Below are 19,851 nucleotides of genomic sequence, written 5' to 3'. Positions count from 1 at the left end.
CTAACCGCTTTTTGCTGAGTGGGGACCGAAATAAAGAAAACGGTTTTGCGGAGTTCGGGAACGAGAGAACCGAAACGGGAGAAAAACAGACGTCAGTCGTGAGGTTAATGCTTATTTGAGGTGGGTGAAGGTGGAGGGCACGTTTTGCTAGAATAACGGGGGACTTCATCGAAAAGGCTCTAAAGTTCACACTCACACACTCTTGTACATACTCAACGCACATACGGTCACATTCACGGAGGCACAGACACACGCTGACACAAACTTCTTAGGGAACAACGAAGATGATGGAAGACGTTAGGATTGGCGAAGCCACCGCGCAAATAAGTAATGATCTTACCTCCGGACTTATGTCTGTGGCGTTGGCACTCGAGACGAACTCCTTCAAGAAGCCGTCCAGCTCCGAACCCTCAATGTAACCATTACCTGCGGGAAACGGGGGAATTTATAAAAATCAATAACTTTAGTAGAGGCCAGACTATTTAATGATTCACTTTGCCAGCGCTGACCGTGCTTCCATTGATGTCGGTAGTAGCGCAATCAAAAGACAACGTTTTGATTCTAATAGTAATTGGTGAAATTAAAACAATGACTACGAAACATTAAAACTATTTCAAAAAATTTATCCCACATTTCAACTGTACCATGAACGATGAATTAACTTGATTTATATAGATAGTTCATTATGAATTTGCATTATGTATGTCTCAATTGTTGCTTCTCATTTAACATTTTTTAACTTCTAAATCCCATTCATAGGATTTCGTGAATACAAAATATGAAACGATATTATGGAGGGTATAACCGGTATTATAAACGGCGTTTTGTTACAAACATATAAGGCACTTGTAACCTTTAGATAGCGTTCAGGCACACACATCAATAATAGTAAATAATGGAGGCGCCTGGTATGTTTCAAATACGGCACCGAATAATTATTGTTATAACATATCCCAAATTCAGACCAGCCTCCAGTCTGTTGCGTGTGTAGAAATATACCAAATATGCTCAAAACTTTCGTCAAATTTTGAAACGCTATTGTGCTGTGTTTAATGAGCATTAAACAATTAACCACTGCTGCGGCAATTAGCCAGCTTCCGGCGAGCTTCCGTTGTGTGCGGAATTCACTGCCAACGCACTACCGGACGTGACATGTTTCGCAAACCATTTTAATCACACATCACGCTTTCGCCTCATCCGGATGTTCCACAAAACCATAAACCAAGCTCACTAACCGTCTTATGGGTCCATTACAAAAAAACCGACAGCAGCCACCGAGCTCTTTGAGGTGGTTGGCACGCTCAAAACCCATCTGTACGGTGTGCATTGTGCGGCCGACCACCACAATGGTCTAATAATTGAGTTAACCCGGAGAGAGATTTCAAGCCCAAGGTAACACGGATTTCGGATGGCTTTAAAGTGAGCTTCGGAACGGCTTGGAAGGTTTATGTTAAATTATTCCGCGGTCTCTGACACGTCTTGTCGGTAGCAGTATACATAAAAAACACCAATTAAAATAATGAAGTGTTTTATTATAAAACACTCAAAGACCTATTGACATCGTTGGGCAATGGCATTTGACATGAGTTGAAAACAGTTTAAAATTAATATTTCAATGAAACAAGTACTTAACTTATGTGATATCTATGATATCCTTGCATGTTCCAGTTGCTTCTACTGATCAATTGATTTAATACCATCGAAGGGTAACGCTATTTAGCCTAGTATACGTTATTATCAATTTGCTAAAAACAATAGCCGTTCTAAGCACGCAGCATGGTCAGAAGCAGCGCTCCGAAAGCAATGAAACCGCTTGGCAATCGCGGCACAAAATCGCAGCAATCAAACATTTGATCTTTCGACACCCGAAAAGTTGCCAAAGTGTTTGGCGACGGTAAAAACGGGTCACAAAACTTTCCACCGGAAACCGGATGGACCGGATGGACGGACGGACAAAAATGCAACAAAAACGGTCTGCAGATTCAGATTCACAAACTGGAGGGGGCTTGAGAAATTGAAAAGGATAGCAAAAAGCGTTTGTGCACCAATTCACGGCCCAGTGATTCGGGAACAGTAGACAAGAAAAAGAATGATCGCCAAATAGCGGCGCCCCCGTACGGTTCATTGTGTGGCGTCAAACTTTCTTCCAGTTGTGCCAAACCAAACGGCAAAATATGGGGCCGAAAAAAGCAGCTTCGAAGGATACGATTTGAAGGCTAGAAAATATTTCTAGGCTCTAGGATAGGCTCTCTAAGGTAATCAAAATATGAAAAAAAAGGAATTCCAGCCATCCGATGCGGAATCCAACCAGCCGCAGCATAAAGTGCGGGTAATTTCACGAAATGGACTGCTTTGGCCTACCGAACGGTCGGTCTGATGCTTTGCCAAAAAAATGAAGATCATAAAATAAAGTACTCCTCACGGACGCCCGGAACCGACCTAAGCTCGGTACCTCGAGCAGTAGAAGTAGAGCGAGCTACGGCAGACCGGAGTCCCTCCGGAAACCGCGAAAAAAAGCGGATGTCAGTGGGATCATGACTAACTATTGTATGTTTTTATCTTATGGGTAAACAATCCCGCACCAAACGCACACACAGACGCACGCAGCTGGTACTCACCGTCCCGGTCGTAGTGGCTCCAGACGTCCATGAACTGGTTGGCGGACAGCTTCTTCAGCTCGCGCGATTCGGGGTCCCGGTACTGGCGCATAAAGTTCTGAGCCTTCTCGAGATGTACCTTGTTGTTTGCAGCCTGGTCCATGTTTTCGCCTGCCGTGACCGTTGCCGGTCCTCTGGGTTTACTTCAAAGTGCGCACCCGGGATGCTGGGCCTGCTGCCGGGTTCTGGTAGCGAGAAATTGGAAAACAAGCGAAGTAAAAGCTTAGATAAGAGGAAGCTGGCAATCAAACGGACAGTCGCTGTCACGGTGCTGCTGTAGGAGCCTCCCACGAACCCCACAGTGCAGCAGTTCGCCGTTCCAATCTCGGACCTCGGGAGACTGGACCCCTGGCGGTGAGCAGTCGTCAGTGTTTGTGTTTTTACAAACACACCAACCAGGGGGCACAGCAAACAAACGACATGTATCCCTCGTAAATCCCGCGCTAAGATATTGGCTTGTCAAGGCCGAAGCACGGGGATCTTCGTATTTGTTCGAGGTGGCGCGAGGCGGACTAAGCAAACCATCCTAGGTCGAGCCAAACTCCAGGCCGAGGTGCCCGCCCCGGGGGGGCTCGGGGAGCTAAATGGTTGTTGGCCATGGCCACTCACAACACACGGAGCTGCTGCTGCTTCTTATGTCGCACTGTTTACTCGCAAGAGATTGTTTTTCCAGCCCGAGATGACCTCGGCAGGCGCCAGAGTATATCTGGTTACCGAACCAGACTTTTTTCCACCCTCTGGGGCCTTTTTTCCACCCGCTTTCGGACCATTCTATTTGTTGTCAGTTTTGTAGATTGATTTTCAGCCACTGATAGTGTGCAGTTTGGACGCCAATAAATGAATTACAGAGCACTAGACACATAGACATATTCTAGCGGGACACGAAAGGCGGAATGAACATGGGTGTCGTGTTAAGTTTTGCTTTTTCCGAACCACTTTCGATAGCACCAACTCACGATCAAACGGCCCCGGAGTGGAGCCACTCGAGAGTGCTTCAATAGGTTCGGCAAATATTGGTCCACTTCCGTTATCGAGCAGTTTGCTCTAGTGCGCGTACACCACGTACCCGCGGGAGGATCACTGGCTCTAGCCGTCGGCAGAGACATCAAAGAACTTTTTTCTCGTCCCACGCCGGCAGAGGTTGACTTTTGGGCCGGAAAGTAATTGTGGGAAACTTTTTCACTATCGTTGATTAGTGACCTTCGGCGGGAGGTTTGCTTTATGCCGTCTCGGGTTGCCTCGGGTGAAACCAATAAAAAGTTAATTTTGCAAATGAACTTGTAAGCACCCAGAACCGGCCGCCCACCCGTCATTGTACGGATCCGCGAACCCAGTTGAGTCGCTTTCGGCTGAGTCGAACCCAGTTGAGTCGGCTGCTGCTAATGGTCTGGATTCTGAAGCGACCGAATGAAGTCGATTAAGTAAACAACGAAAGAAACACGAACCAACTTCCGCTCTTTTTTGTTGTGCTTTGAACACAATACCAACCAATCAGCCGGTCCGCTGTCTGCTCCGTGTTCGTGGAAGTAGATTTGCATGTAAAAAAGTAGTTTGAAAGGAATCTACTACATACTACATACTGTCGCATTTTAGATGCCCCTTAGGTATATGGAAATCACAAAACAAAAGAACTTGGCCTAATTATGAAAGAGTGCACAAATAATTTTTAGCAGAGTTGTTCAACAAAGTCTCAATTAGAATGTTTCAACAAGCACCATCTTAGCCACCATTTAGCGAATGGTTTTGCGAGTGATTTTGTCCTATTTTCCCAACAAGCATTAGCACTTCATAGAACACGTACGATTTTGTGGATAATTGAAGTATCAAGTGTATTAGTTCATCCCTTTGAGCTTTTATTTACTTGAAAGCTGATGAAGTAAACAAGGGTAATAAAGTAAAATACGGTTGTGGCTAAGAAATAACGGTAATCTTCTTCCAGCATAGCCTTGAATGCGGTTTTCGTTTCGGTTTCTATCTTTTTTATCGATTCACAATTATTTCCGCGGATTCTTGAGTGTAACAAATAGCCAGATGTCACATGGTGTTAAGTCCGACGAATACGATGTTGGTCGAGTTTGCGTCGCAATGATCACGAAAATGTGACACAAAACCATCACGTTTTTGGCACAAATCGACAGTTTACTTTTCTGAGGCACAAACGGTCACTCAAAATGGATTCCACTGATCCTGTCGATATTCCAAAAAGATCAGTAAGAAGTCGGACTCGGTCAACCGACGTTTTTGGAGTCTAAATTCTTCGATTTTATTGATGTGTAGCTCATGTTGATAGTTGTCCTGGCGTGCCTCGTTTTCAACGTTTTCTCGACGCTCTTTGAACACTTTGTACCTCTTATAAACTCTTGTTTTCGATAGAGCTTGGTCACCAAAGGCATTCTGAAAAATTTGACACAGATGTTGGTGACAGTGTTGCCAACTTTAAAATAGAAACATTGGTCAGTCTATCGGAATCACGAACAAGCTCAAATGAAATATTCGCGTACCTTTTTTGCAACAGTTTTGGAAATTCGGAATAATTAACGGTAGGAATAAACACTCCCATTGTACACCATTTAAATATTATTTTCTTGTATCGTTACATATATATTTACAATTCCACTTACTCGTATTTCCTTACGTATGGCCTACAAAGCTTGTGAAAAAATGTGTCCCTGTTGGGAACTGACGGCAACATCGGTAACGTTTCTGTGGGTATTAACATTTCGCTGATATTTGTGAACCAGTGTGAACCACCACAATTCCCATGCCCGTGCCAAGGCAAGAAGCGAGTGCTGTATAATTGATGTACCCACTTATGGTGATTAACAATCTTCCTTTTGACCAGTTCTGCCTGCCTTTGGTTCTTGGGGCTGGCTTTTGCAAGGTTTCCGTATCATAATTAGACGCCCGAGCGGACGATGAAGTTCTCGGAGTCTGACTCTGGCGGTGCATACAGGTGAGTGAGTAGTCAACTTTTGGCCAAACTTTCACGTTGCTCCAGTTGTCGGATTAGCTGAGCGGAGAAGGAGTCGAGAGGATGTTTGGGTCGACGATGAAAGCTCATTACGGGTGACAGCTTTCGTGGTGCTTTCACACTGTTTTCAGAGCGATTCAACAAGTTTTCAGTGGTCTGGGCAGTTAGTCGGGGTAGCACCGGAGAACAACACTCCTCGTTTCCTGGTGACACCTGGAGCAGAGGAAGGAAAGTGTATTTGCTAATCTCCATGGCCCACATTTAAATTGTGGTTTCTAGTGCCGAGGTGGTGTGAGTGTTTGCACTTCACGGGTAGAATTTGATGTTTGATCAGGGCTTCCGAAACCCAACATGTTGACCTTAGGTAAGTACTAGCCAAATGGAACCGTTTTTCAATTGAAATTAAAAATTGCAAGCAACAGCGAAACATGCTGAAGGTTTGTTTTGGTATTAACTAGCCTGTTTGACATTTCAAATTGGACCATGTTACGTATGAATGTAGAGTTTTTTTTTCAGTCGTAATTGTTATAGGCTTCCGAGGCCCTCATATTAATGCGCCTAAAAGTATGCTTAATGTATGTCGGTAGCATGTGACCCTTTCGTAGTACGTTCTCTTCTTAGTTTTGCTGAATTCGGAAGCTGATCCAGCATCTGCTAACTCATCTCTGATTGTTACGAACTTCCTCGGGTATTGATTCATATGAAAAGTCCATCCGAAAATATAATGCTTTAATTTCAGTTAAACTATATTCCGTCGAAAGGCCAACGTCGGCCGGCCGATCCGTGGAAAGATAATAACCAAGACCGAGTCGCGTAATTAACGGCCTAAATTAAGTGCCCAAATTCGAAGGAAACATTACCCGGTCGCTCCGTAAAGTGATGTTCGCACTGCTACACGGCACACAACTTTAACGACACTGCCTTTTATGCGCGTTTTGACGAGCCCAAGCGATACGTCACCACCGGTGGAAAACGGGACCAGGTGTCGGTCGGGTCGGTGGCATGTGTCCGAGAGGACGGCACACCCCCTCTCGGGGGCAGCTTCCGAAACGTGACTGAAATTTCACACCGAACCGGCGAAGAAGCGGCCCAATCAAGCGGGTGCCATGGCCGTAAGTGAAACTCAACCCGCACTGCGCGACTTCATGGCCGCCACCTCAACTCGGTCACCGTGACCACACGTTGAAGACGCCGACAACGATGCACGGCGCACGGGCTGGGGTTTTATCTCCGTTCTAGTGTAGCCCGATCGAACCGCCCAAGTGGTAAGTAAAAGACTGGCGAAACTTTTCTAATTACACCCCCGGACGGAGACTGGCAAGTTGGCCACCGAACGAGTGGCGAACGGTTTGGTGGACGACGCGTTGCTCCTGGCCGACGGAAGCTGCGCTCGATTGGGCGATGTGCAGTGTAGATTGGGCTATGCAAAATGTAAACTTATTCATCAGTATTTTCAGTGGTACGCGTAAGCCACCGTTTGGCGGTCGTTCTTTGGCAGAGTCTGGCATTTTTTTTTGGGGGAAAAGATGTTGTCTGCGATATGTTTGCGGTAGATGCGGCATGCCTTGCAGTGCATGAGCATTGCAGTGAGCTTATAATCCTTGCTTATCATATTTAACATTCATGCTCATGTTTCTCGCACAGTTTCGGCTACTTTTCCACATTTGTTTACATTCTCTGCCCATTGCCCGTGGAAACAATATTTTATATTTCTCAACTGAACATAATGGCCAAAAAATGCAGAAACAACTTATAGAAGGAATTTAGAACTAATAGCGCAACTAGTCAACTATTCTAGCCATATTACGAAAAAGGTTTCCAGATTAAATGCGAAAACAGCTTGAGCCGACCGTCTACGATGCTCGACTGATCGTAGCCGCGTAGCAGAAGGCAGCGCGTTTTATCATACGAAACTCCTTTGAATTCTTTGTTGATAAGTTGACGGGTAAGTGGCTTCACTTTTTTCACAGAAAAAGCCCAAAACTATTTAGTAGTAAATGGCAGATAGAAACGTTATCGTACAGATTTTACATTTTCATAGTTGTTGTTTGAACATTTGAAGTTTTGAGCAAAATTCAGTTTTGGGAATATTTACGCCATGTTTGAGCAATGCCGAAAGTCCTTATAGACTTTCAAAAGACAGGCGAAGTACATGGTGTTGGTACAGTTGATGCTTTTTGAAGATAGCAGAAAAACGTCTGGTAACTAAAGTAAGACTTTTTTTAAATTTTGGATAGTAGTATGGAGTTTTTTGACTTAACGTTGTCTTATTTTATTTTAGCCCACTTCAAATTAATTTTTTTTATTCCAATTAATTTTTGATCGCAACATTTAAACACGCTTGGGTTCAAGGAAGCTACCAAATGTCGTGCGTTTTATTTGTTTTACACACTTCTGAACCTAACCTAAGAAAGGCCCCTGACCGGAAGGATGTACGATGGATGTTCAATTCGAATTCGAAGCCGAAAAAGTTCCGGTGCCTCAGTCGGTTGGCGTGACGATGCGCCCTTAGGTACGATGTGTTTCCGATCAACTATCGAAGTTGCCCAGGACCACCGGAAGTCACCGGGATGACCCTGCACGATTACACTGGCGAACCTTCCGATTTTCCACGCTTGGTTAGCTGCAGTGTCGCAATGCCATGACTGCAGAGGCTGACAGGAGCTTTCAGCACGACCCTTTATCGTTTTACAGTAAAGCGTTTGGATCAGCACGACGCAGTGGACAACATCTTTGGATCAACCTCAGCCTCGTTGGCGCAACCGGCGACGGAAGCGAACGAGATTGGTGGCAAGTGAGTTCGATTCTTTTGTTTGACCTTTTTGGGACAGGGGATGCATTTTACGGGCAGTGAATGGTCAATGGGAAATTGTCACGCCATACAGAACACCACGGCCCGAGTTTAGAGCGGTGTGGAATGTATCGAACCTTTCGGACGTACATTTTAATCCGGGCTTGTGAAGGCCGGGCTTCTAGCTTGGTTCTGTGAGTGATCTTCCAGCTAGGAGGGAAAGATTGGCCTTTTTGGAAGGCATAGTGGCCGTAATTGGTTTTGGTTTCCTCGTTCATATTAAATTTTGTTGCCATCAGAGTCCCACGAAGATTCTACAACTTAATTCTGGGACCGGCATTCCGGCATTGATAAACATTCAGTGAAACAGTAAAAAGGATTAACTGAAAACATGAATGGAGAGTCATCATCATATGCAATATGCAGTCATATGCAACACGCTGCTCATCATTTGCTCTCGGCTGGTTGGAGTTGGCAAAGCGTAGCGTTCGTCCATTCTCAATTATGAATCCATTACCGCTACACTGGTACGCCACCACATACCGGACACGTTCAATGGATGCTCACTGTTGAGCATGTTGATTTTCATGTGAATTTTTGTAGTTTCATTTAGCATTGAAAGTGATGAAGGGTTCGTTCAATAAAAAAACGGGTTTTTCTCTATTTTGTATAAGCTAATAAGTATTGCCTACATCTAGGCGACTGAATGGGTCATCCGGAATAAAATGGGTTTCATTTTTACAAGGTAGACAAAACTTGATGAACGTTTTAATGATTAAAGGAGGTCCTGTAACAATGTTTCTCATCCAGACCAGGCCTACTAAACTGTGTTTGTTCTGCTTATATTCTTACTTTTCATACAACCAATTTTGGTTGGTTATAGTTATTAGATTAGTTTTAGATTAGATAGTTGTTTAGATTAGTTATAGTTATTTAGATTATTTTATAGTTATAGATTTGTTTATAGTTAATATAAGTTAAGATTGACCGAAATTGACGATAATTGTAATAATGTTAAGTCATTCCAATGAAAATATGTGACAATTGGGGTTAAATGCATTCGGGAAAGATTGACCGGAGCGAAAAGTTTTTCATGGTTAATTAATTAAGAGTTAAAAAAAATACGAAAATAAACTGAAAGTTTGCCAATAAATCTGATCATCTACTCAAAAAATTTAAAATTTATTCGTTGGTAGCGATCGAAAGACAAAAGCATTTGAAAACAGTTTTGCTCGGTTCCCAACATAAATTGGCTCGAAATTATTTTCCATCAGTTCAGCAGTGTACCATGAGCCAAGAGATCCAGCCAGGCCATCCAGCACTAGTTTCGTGCGCATAGCAAAACCCTAATGGAAATGATAATTTATGCTTCCCGAAAACAACATCCCACATTTGGCCGTTTTCGATTGCAATCATCGTCGATCCGTGCCGTGGCTGATGCCACTCTGCAGCGGTCTACAGCCCTGACAATGAACATGGCCTCAGCGCCGTAATGGATAGTGCTTCGTAAGCACAGTGTGTAGCTTCCAGTTGATTTAGATATCGCTCTTCAACGCCTCTCGCCCACTCGAGGCAGTTTAAGGGCTAGTTTTGTGAATTTATGTCTTCGTGCCGAGGATATCTCGAGACGGAGGCCGAGGGCTGATAGCGACCGTGGCCATGACGACGGCTTTTGTGCATCAGGCGCGCAGATCTGCACTATTTCGGGGCGGACCGACGCTGTAGAAAAAGTACCGAGAGTGTTGTTGAGCGTTTGATGCTAATCCGGTGCATTGTGGCTTCGAGAATGTACTCTCACAGTACAGGCCGAAATACGGACTTTTGGAGTCCAACATCAAAACGCACCGTGCATCGCAAGGCCTCAAATGGGGACGCAAAAGTGTCGACGAGAGTGGTTCCAGTCGGGACCGCACCGAAAGAAACACACCGGCACTGGCTGAGGCAACCGGCGGGCGATGCGCAGTGTTATGTAGAGTGTTGTGTGATTTCGAATTCAAAACAAGAAACAAAACCCAAATGCGCGGCGCACTCGCGTTGCACCCGGAATGGCAGGATCCGTACGCTCGAAGGCACGTTGCGAAGGGCACATTATTGTTGCAGCATAACGATGAAAGCGGAATCACATCAGCCTAATGCTGTGCCAATGATGCTGACGGTATGCTGTGGGTGGTACATGAATTATGTTGCACTTTCCATGGCACGGCACGAGACTTCAGTGGACTTATTAAATGCGTCTTCAAAGTAACCTTGTTTTATGGGTTTAAATGGAACATGTAGAGTATTTCAAAACATATCTCTTCTATGTTTGGTGTTTGTTTTTTGTGTTTGGGTTTTACAAATATTATTCATATATTCGTCATAAACAATACTTGACTGAAAATATTGACATTTTTCTAATCATTTCCATTTCACTTAGGCTATGCGAAACTGTTGTGTGGGCACCTCCTGCTCATTTTCAAACATAGTTTGACATTGTCATTTGTGAGTGTGTGAGTAATGTCATTTATTGTAAAACCGCATAAACCAATTCCAAGTCCTAATATGTTGTTTTTAATCTTAGAAGAAGTCCTAATACTTAATGCTCAAAAAATTTGATGAACAATAACGAAATATCCAAAACAACTGCCCTTAGACGGTTGAATGTTTTCTAAATGTTTAAGACATTTCAAACACATTGTCATAAATAAATTGGTATGGAATGGGATTTTATCTTCCGATAACGATCATTTCTTTCACTCACAAACTACTCCGGCACAACATCGAATTGCTTGCTGTTTTCTGTTTGTTTCCGAAGTCATGCAAATACATGCAGAGCGGGACACAATGGACGGGTTCCGAGTTGGCGATAAGCCAACGGAGCAAACTAATGCTTTGCCGAAGGTCGTCGGGCAAGCCGCAGTCGCTCTACAATCATGATTGCGTTCTCCCACTGGAGACCCGCCTGGGAGGGGTTGCAAAGCACCGACCGAACCTGCAATTGTGCAGCTAGAGCATGGGCCACAGTTGGCCACTGCATTGGGCGTTCCAACCCACGCACGCTCCAGAAATCGCTGCACTGTTCGCTCCATTGCTCGCTCGCAAAGGACTGCAAGGATTAGGTGAACAACAATCAATTCCTTCCACAATCGATGCTGCAGCTGCATCGGTGTCTTTGGGGCGCCCCAAGACCGGTCAGTGGTCAGTTGCTGACGTAAGTAAATGATTTGTGGCGTCGTACCACACAGCATTGTGTGCTGCACCTTAGCACCAGCACTCAGCATGCATATCGAGTCGATGAAATCCGATCCCCGGGAAGGCCCTATGAGACATAACCGTAGGTTCGGTGTCCAACCTCCAAGCACCGTCTGGAGCACCTGGTGCTTTGGCGTTGAGCGTGTTTAATACAGCCTTCGCAGCCTACAGGCTTAACATGAATATTGAGGAGATGGAAATTTATAGCTTTCGATATCACTGTTCGAGGGCAATTTACTATTAGTACTCTTGGTGATGTAGAAGTTGACAAGAGCGGTCCACGGGCTAACATGCCGTTTTCGAGAAGCAGAAATCATTAGTTTGATAGGTTTGTACGATCTGTTTTTTTTTTCATTGAGCTACCTAGTCTGACACAAAGTAAACAGGACTTTTTCAATAGGGTCATTTCTGGTGGCGCCATCTTGATGTGGGTATATTTGTTTGATAGGTACATCCTTTCCTGACTTCTAGTCAAAATTTCATTAAATTTGGTCTACTAGAAAAAAAGTTATTGTGCCTAAAGTGACAGTATGTCTCTGTTGTCGGTACAAGAATGAACACGAGCCAATATTAAGTGTTGTTTTAAACTCGCTAAAACGTTTACCGAAACGTTTAGATTGATGCAAAAAGTTTATGGTGATGATTGTTTATCCCGTGACAGAATTTATGAGTGGTATACGCGTTTCAAAAACGGTCGTGAAGATTTCAACGACAATCTTCGTGTTGGCCAAGCCAAGTTCTTGATTACGCACCAGGAAGCATCGGAAAAGGGCGTAATTTTCTCAAAACTGACTCGAAATCGTCTTTCCTTTTTATGGAAATGGAATTGTGAATGTCCAGAGATTCGATTCATCGCATTTTGACCGAACAATTGGGTTATCGGAAGGAGTGTGCTCACTTTATGCCACACAAATTCATTGATGACCAAAAATTGATCAGAATTCTGATCACTGATCACTGATTTTTTGATCAAAAATCGTATTTTATCGATAAATCATTCCCCGTATTCACCTGATTTGGTACGCTGTGACTTTTATCTATTCGGGAAACTTCATTTGCCAATAAAAAAAAAAACTTTATGCTGACATTTTTGGCCAGTTATGGCCATTCAGAAGGCTTGTACCGACACCACAAACATACTGTCACTTTAGGCACAATAACTTTTTTTCTAGTAGACCAAATTTAATGAAATTTTGACTGGAAGTCAGGAAAGGATGTACCTATCAAACAAATATACCCACATCAAGATGGTGCCACCAGAAATGACCCTATTGAAAAAGTCCTGTTTACTTTGTGTCAGACTAGGTAAGATGTTTGAGGCTGATAAACATGCTTAAGCTGTAAGTGGAATAATCGAATTCAAACGGAGATTAATATTTGTTCTTAGTGATGTATAAGTATGTATAAGTAGGTATTTGACGTGACGTGGAAGTGATAAGCTGGAATTTATTAGTTTAATAAAAACTCACGACTTCAACTACAGTGGTATCTCTTCCACTACAGAACTATTTAAATTACTTCCCTTTCTAAAGCAATTCCATAAAAAGTTCCAAACTTGGTTATAAATGTTTTATTTTTGTCTCACTTTTTCGTAGCCATGGCAGGTCCATTAGCGACGAACAAAAGTTTCAAGAAGGCCTGAGAATGCCGTTGATTTTACTGGATTTATTGATGCTATTAAGATAATCGAAGAAGTTGTCTAGTTCATTTCGTCCTTTTCTAATATTCCTTCAATGTTGCTTTAGAATCGTGCTGTGATGTGCAATACCTTTTGTCCTACTGCAACCGAACCCGTGCTTGGGTCACGGAAGATTTCATCGAATCCATTTAAGGCATCCCGATTCCACGAAAATGTGTCAAGATGCTAAACGGCCGATGGCGACGGGCGTCGTAACATTCACGGAACTTTGAATTCGAAGTGGAATGCGAAAACACTAATAAAAATCAACCACTTCGGAACCTTCCTGACCCTTGGGTTGGCCCCTTCGGGAGCGGGTTGGAACCATCGGGCCCCTTTCCGATCGTGTAACCCTTTTCGTGGGCCGACGCGGGGATTTATGTTTCGTGAAATAAAATCATCCCACGCGGCAAGCGTGGAAGGATGTAATTGAAGTGAATCGGAGTCTCCGGAGTGGGCGTCTCGCATGCCCCTTGGGGGCACCCAGACCGACCGCCAGGAAGCGATATTCGGGTTGCCTTTTTGGCTGGAATGTCCCGTGCCCGAGTGTTGTGCCCTTACAGAGGCCAGCGAATATTTTATTTATATAGATGAAAACAGTAAAAAAAGGAAGACAGAAACCGAAATAGAGACCCCGAGGAACTGAGGGTACGGACCGATCATAAATAGATAAATATGTAGGGTCCTAATCGTTTCGGAAAATTATCTAAAAAGGTTACGACCGTGGTTGGCAGCGAACAGCGGCCAGTGTGTCGGCCCCTCGGGCAACCCGTTCCAAGACGATACCCGCCAAAGGGTGACCAATTTACTTCAACACTCACGGAACGGAACGGGACGTAGATTATCCAATGAAACGAAAAATGCTGCCTTGCGCCGGCCACCTTTCCTACGAGGCGACGGTATCAATGAATCTTAAAACGGCTTCCGGGCTCCGTAGAGACCTTGTGGGCATGCGACAGCATTAGGTAAATGAAATAATGATTTAAGGGGTTTTTAGAACACGACGTATCTGCGGGCTAAAAAATCTGAACCGAGCGTAACGCTTTATGAGAAATACCTTACGAATGTTTGCAAGTTGTGGGAAACAAAATAAATTAATAAACTGGAAACAGCTTTTCTATAAGAGTGGCCCAAAGAACTAATAAAACCAGTGATTAAATCTAGAAAAAACACTTCATGAAATGCAAAAAACTATAGTTAACATAAAACCGTAAATAAAACGAATGCAGAAACAGCAAACATGGGTAGTAATTGAAAGTGAAAAGAAAAATCAGAGAAGAATGAAAGTAAATCAGGCCATTTTGACGAAGATGAAAAGAAACAAGCCAACAGTGAAGTTAATCTTTCTTGCTGAGTTTTTCCAAGGCCGCTATATAAAGCAAAAGGTGCCAAACAAAGAGGAGACAATTTCAAACCTTAAAGAAACAGTTATTAATTGCAAACTAAAATGAAAGGAAAAAAGAAGCCAGACTTAACCGAATCAAGCCGTTCGGACGGAGCAGAAATAAAATACATTCAGGTTGTCAACAGTCGAAAGGCTCTTTAACAGACAAAAAACCAGACAAAAAATGTCATGAAGGCCTAGGATCTTTAGAAAGACATACTTCCAGCATGTGTCAAGGTCACCCCGGGAACATCGCTGCCCATCGGAGCCGAAGTTTATCGCCACGCAGCATCGTGTACAAGGCCCTCTTGCCACCAAAATTCACATAAAACCGCGGCACTCATTCGATGTTTGGAAAAAGCGGAACAAAATAAACCGAATCCTAGCCAAAGTACAATAAATTCACGTTCGTTGGTTGTTTTCCGTGGCACTGCGTTAGACGCCACCGCTTTCTGGCTGCCATATTCTGTGCCGTATTTGCGTTGGCCTGGTGCCAAATCTTTCTGGCGACAGCGTCGGTGGAAGCAATTTAAGACAAAGCGCGGCTGTCGGCCGCGGTTTCTATCCACGCTACGACGCTGAAGCATTGCATTCAGCGGCTGCGGCTTAGCGGCGTAAATTTACGGAACCAAATAAATCCCACTAATCGACCGCTCGGGGCGTCGCACTCCCTGGAACCGGCGGCATCGGGACGTTAACGGAAGCTGACAGGCACCTGACCTGTCAGGCTCACAATCGCCCACGAACTGGGGCCGTGTGGTCCGGAATCGTTCACTCCGTGGACGTTTACTTCTGCCACAATTTTCGGCGGAATTTATCCTTACGTTGTGTAACTTGCGTGCGGTGCAGGACACCGGAAGCGCTACAGGGCGCGCGAAACCGGAAACGCACCGGAGGAAGACGTTATTTTTGGACTATCGACGAGCGGACGGTGGCAGCGTTTGGGCGTGGTTGAGTTTTCGTTCCTTTTCCGGGGTTGTTGGAGCAATTGATTAAATTACCAGGTAAACCGACTGCGTGACTTTGTAGGCCCCCACCGTTCTTGGAAGACGGAGCGAAGGCCGTGCCGTGACTTTTTTTGTTTCGCAACCGGTCCGGCAGGTTCGATCGAAAGGATTACCCAAGTCCCTCGGGGTCGGAAATGGTTTTATGGAACCATCGTGATTTTCCAGAACCGTTGGCACTAAACTGTGTACATCACAAACACCTGTTCGGGTCCCAAGGGAGACCAACGAAACGACAAGTTGTCACACGACATGCCGAGGGCCCGAGGAAAAACGGCTAGCCACCTGGGTGCTTCACAACCTGAGGCGGCGGCTGTTTAATGTCGTTTAAAGAATTTGATTTTGTTTCTAGCTTAATATGCCTTTAGTGGGGTTTATGCTGCGCTCCGTGCGCTTACGGTGACACAAGTTTCCAAAAACAATAAGTGAACATATCAATCAAGAGATATTGTTTTTAAATATTGATTTATTTCCATATTGAGTACCGTAAATCGGGCTTAGTCTACATTTTTACAAATGCAAACACCCAAGATCAACTGTCAAGTACGCCTAAAAGTATGCAATAATGAGCAGAATATTGTATTCTAAAAATTACAATTTATGCAGAAAGCTTTTCGAATCTGTGTTTCTAAAATTAGAGAGAAAAGGGATTTGATTTGGCAAAGCGACATTCATTTTCCTGATCGTATCCAAATCCCAACGGTTCACACCGCCTCACATCCATCAACCCAGGTCTCACCAGAAAAGCTACTTTCAACCGGCCTGACATCAAATTGACTGCGCCGCTAATTGATTGCTACCCTGCTGATGATGTACTGACAGCTTCGTCTTCTCTCGTCAGTGAATGGCGCTTCTGCGTTGAAATAGATCGAGAGAAAACGCTAGCGACGACCAAGGCGACCGAAGCATCAGCCGGCGGAACCTGGCGTGATTCGAAATCCATTCTCAGTGTCCAGTCATTTCCAACCCTATGCCTTTGCCCTTGTTCGGCACTTGTTGCAGCCCAGGGCGATGGTGTAAAGCACCAAATCGTCTACCGTTGGGGAACCTTAAGAAAAACCTTGGTCCTGATCGCCTGATGTTCACGTTCTTCTTGGTGACACACAGTGAGCTAGCAGCGTTGATGCTCTGCAGTGCATGGCGAAACTGCAATTTAGGGGTTTTAGGCGGTCAGCAAACAAGCTACCCGCAGGCTCGGAGTCACTGTAACATCTCTTCTCGACAGTTTCACGTTCCTTCACGAAATATGACCGACACCCAATAGGGTCAACCCATCGTCGATGGCCACCAGGTGACAACGGAACGATGGTTGTAATGGGTTTACGTTCAATTTCCTTCTACATCAGTGTGATGAGACGGGAAAGCGCACATCTGGAGTGACATCCAATTATGGATCGTGGAATGTTAACACAGAGTGCCGGACTCACAATTAATCGATGACGATGTTGTAGTAGTTCGTAAGAATCATATTTAATTTCTTCTTTCATAGTAAGACAAATCTCAACGAGTTAATTGTTACAGCCTCCATCAGGTGATTGCTAACAAATTAATTTTGATAGCATAAACTGTGCATCAAATATTTTTTTTTAATCTTAGAAGAAATGACTGGGCCCCATTTATTAAATTTCAATTTTATAGGCAACTTAATGTTACTTAACAAGATTGTATTTGTGTCATTTTCTCCATTAGTGGATAGCCTTGATATTTTTATTAAAGTGTTTAGTGTCTGTCTAAAAATCTTATCTTTTCGGCCCGTTGGAAGCAACGCAAACTTTAATGCATTAATTACTGTGCCAATACTAGAGCGAACAAGCAATTTCAAAATAAAGTTACAAAATTATTTAAATAGTACTTAAAATGTATGAAAAAATTCGTAAAACTTGCATACAGATTGGGGATATACAAAAAGTATTTAGTAAAGTATTTAGTTTCGTAGATGAGCAAATTAAACCTTAGAAAAAGCCTAACCTAATTCTAAAAGTCTAAACAAAATATATGTTAATAATATTCTTGTTCTCTTGTTGTTTAAAGGAAGACCAGTGGCTATAACATAACAACTTATGGCTATGGCTATGACTGGCTATGATAAAAACAACGTTTCGTGTGTCCAACATTAGAACCAGCAGCGAACAGGGCCGGTGAACAATCGTTACGTCCCGATCGTTGGACGAACAACAAATGTACGCCATTTATAAAGATCGCAGAACCTGGTGGTGAAAAATAAATACGTTGATTTCAATCAACGGACCACCATAAGGGCCAAGAATGTAACGGTAGCGAAAGCTGTCCATAAAAACGAGGCCAAGAAAAATGGAGACCCTGCCGATGATGGAGGCGCCGGTGACTCACACGGTCCACGTGAGCGTCAGTCTAACGCGTTAACGACCAACGCAGGCCGCGGTGTCGCGGACCGACCTGTTCCGCTAATGGTGGCTATCAATTTTTATCGACAGCTCATCGAGTGTCCAATACCTTTCCGGTGCCCCATCAATTATACCAATATTGACTACTGGGTATTGCGAAAATGGTCTCCGAAATAGGAAAAAAACAAACTATCCGACTACGGCGTCGCACGTGGAGACAGGGCATCGGTTGGCATCGCAACAAGAAAATCGAACATCCACATCTAGGGACCTTGGATGTGCCGGGTTTGTTCTGAATCTTCCCAGCCAATCCACTCTCTACGCAGCGGAGTCGTTCGGTTTCGAAACGTCGTTCGAGTTCAAAGGGAGACGAATGGAAATGGTGGCATTGAGAGTGGCGTAGATTCGTTCCGCGCAAGCACGGTGGATGATTTTTGAATGGGTCCGCTCTAGATACTGTCACCGGTGCCCAGCTCGAAACGCTTCGGTGGTGTGATTTACATTTGATGAATGATGAACGTGCCAGTTTTATCGCCACAGCACGGCACAAAAAACCGTGCACACAGTTCGGAAAGGTTTCTTACGTGCAGCGGGCGTACATGTTTTTTGCCCTTCAAACGGAGTGACTTTTCGGAACACAGAATGTCAAGCGGGAATGGGAAGTCAGCAGCCATGCTGGTGATAAATGTTTCGGTGAACTCAATTTATGGCACATTGTTGACAGAGAAACTCGATCAACGTAAAGTTTTCAATTTATCAGCTTGAGGTTAGCTTTCCCAAAAGAAACAGGATGACTTAAGGGCACAGGACTCTCAACTTTGTGTAGCCGTGCCTCAGCGCATACGTTGAGGCATTAAGTATGGGGCACGTGTTTAAAAATGTTCTACTGTTCTAAAATGTTCCAAGAATTTCCTGTTATATTTAAACTGAGTTCGATTTTAGTATACGGAAATGTAAAACGATTTAAAAACAAATTTCCACTAGTATGCCAACACTTCGGAGAACCGTTTTGTTTTTCTCGTGCAGTTTGTCCGGCTTTGGCGAGCATCGAAGCATCGGGCGCCGACCGGATACCAACCAATTGAGGGCTTTATGTGATGCGTGCGTCTGCTGAGCATCGGCGTCGGCTGTTATCAATCTCGTGCCATGCGTTCGTGACAGAATCCGTTTCGGGTACTTCCGAGCTCCGGTAGCGCTGCAAACGCTTCCTGGAATGTTTCACCGAAGCCTGTGAGCCCATGAGAGCCGGATCCTACTCACTCCATTGTTCGCTGAGCTGTGAAATTGATTCTTCCGAACTTGATGGTGGCCATGAAATTTTGGTTGTCTTCTTTTTCGAAAAACGAGCTGCTATCGAGGTTCTGGTGCTCGATGTATTATTTCAATAATTTCGACTTTGGTCACAAAAATAGTCGCCCTGAGTATAGTCTAACTTAAAAGATTAAATCAAATTAATTTTTTTCAACAGACCGTGCACAACAAGTTCTTTTTTAGATTTTTAAGGGAAAGCATAATTGGAATGACAAAAAGTCCTTCTTTGGGCCTTGAAATTCACACATAGTTGCTGCTCAGTATTTCTCAGAAACCCTTGATAACCGTTTTTTGTTTGTGAAAAATCCCAAAATTAGCCGGCTCAGGCGGCCAACCAGAAGTGAATCCAGTTCCGTACCATTCACAAACAACCTCCGGGTAGCGTAGCTCCATAAAAAAAGAAGAAGATGCAAGAATGGAACGGAACAGCACTAGAAAGTATGCGCTGCATGCAGAACTTG

The 19,851-nt window shown here is 44.0% G+C and overlaps 1 protein-coding gene across 2 annotated transcripts in view; it reads right to left on the bottom strand.

Moving 5' to 3' along the window:
* LOC128269124 (calbindin-32) overlaps positions 1-19,851 on the bottom strand; it is a 59,657-nt gene that overhangs the window by 16,925 nt on the left and 22,881 nt on the right. For both annotated transcript variants that reach the window (XM_053006495.1, XM_053006496.1), the window contains exons 2-3: positions 2,619-2,842; positions 341-426 (exon numbers count right to left, since the gene is read on the bottom strand). In XM_053006495.1, coding sequence (XP_052862455.1) covers positions 341-426; positions 2,619-2,760 — 228 coding nt within the window. In that variant the 5' untranslated portion in view covers positions 2,761-2,842. The remainder of the gene's footprint in view (positions 1-340; positions 427-2,618; positions 2,843-19,851) is intronic.

Source organism: Anopheles cruzii, chromosome 2 (assembly GCF_943734635.1).
Source record: "Anopheles cruzii chromosome 2, idAnoCruzAS_RS32_06, whole genome shotgun sequence".
Classification (NCBI taxonomy): domain Eukaryota; kingdom Metazoa; phylum Arthropoda; class Insecta; order Diptera; family Culicidae; genus Anopheles; species Anopheles cruzii.
Note: the sequence above shows the minus strand (reverse complement) of the source record. Positions and strands in the feature narration are given on the sequence as shown.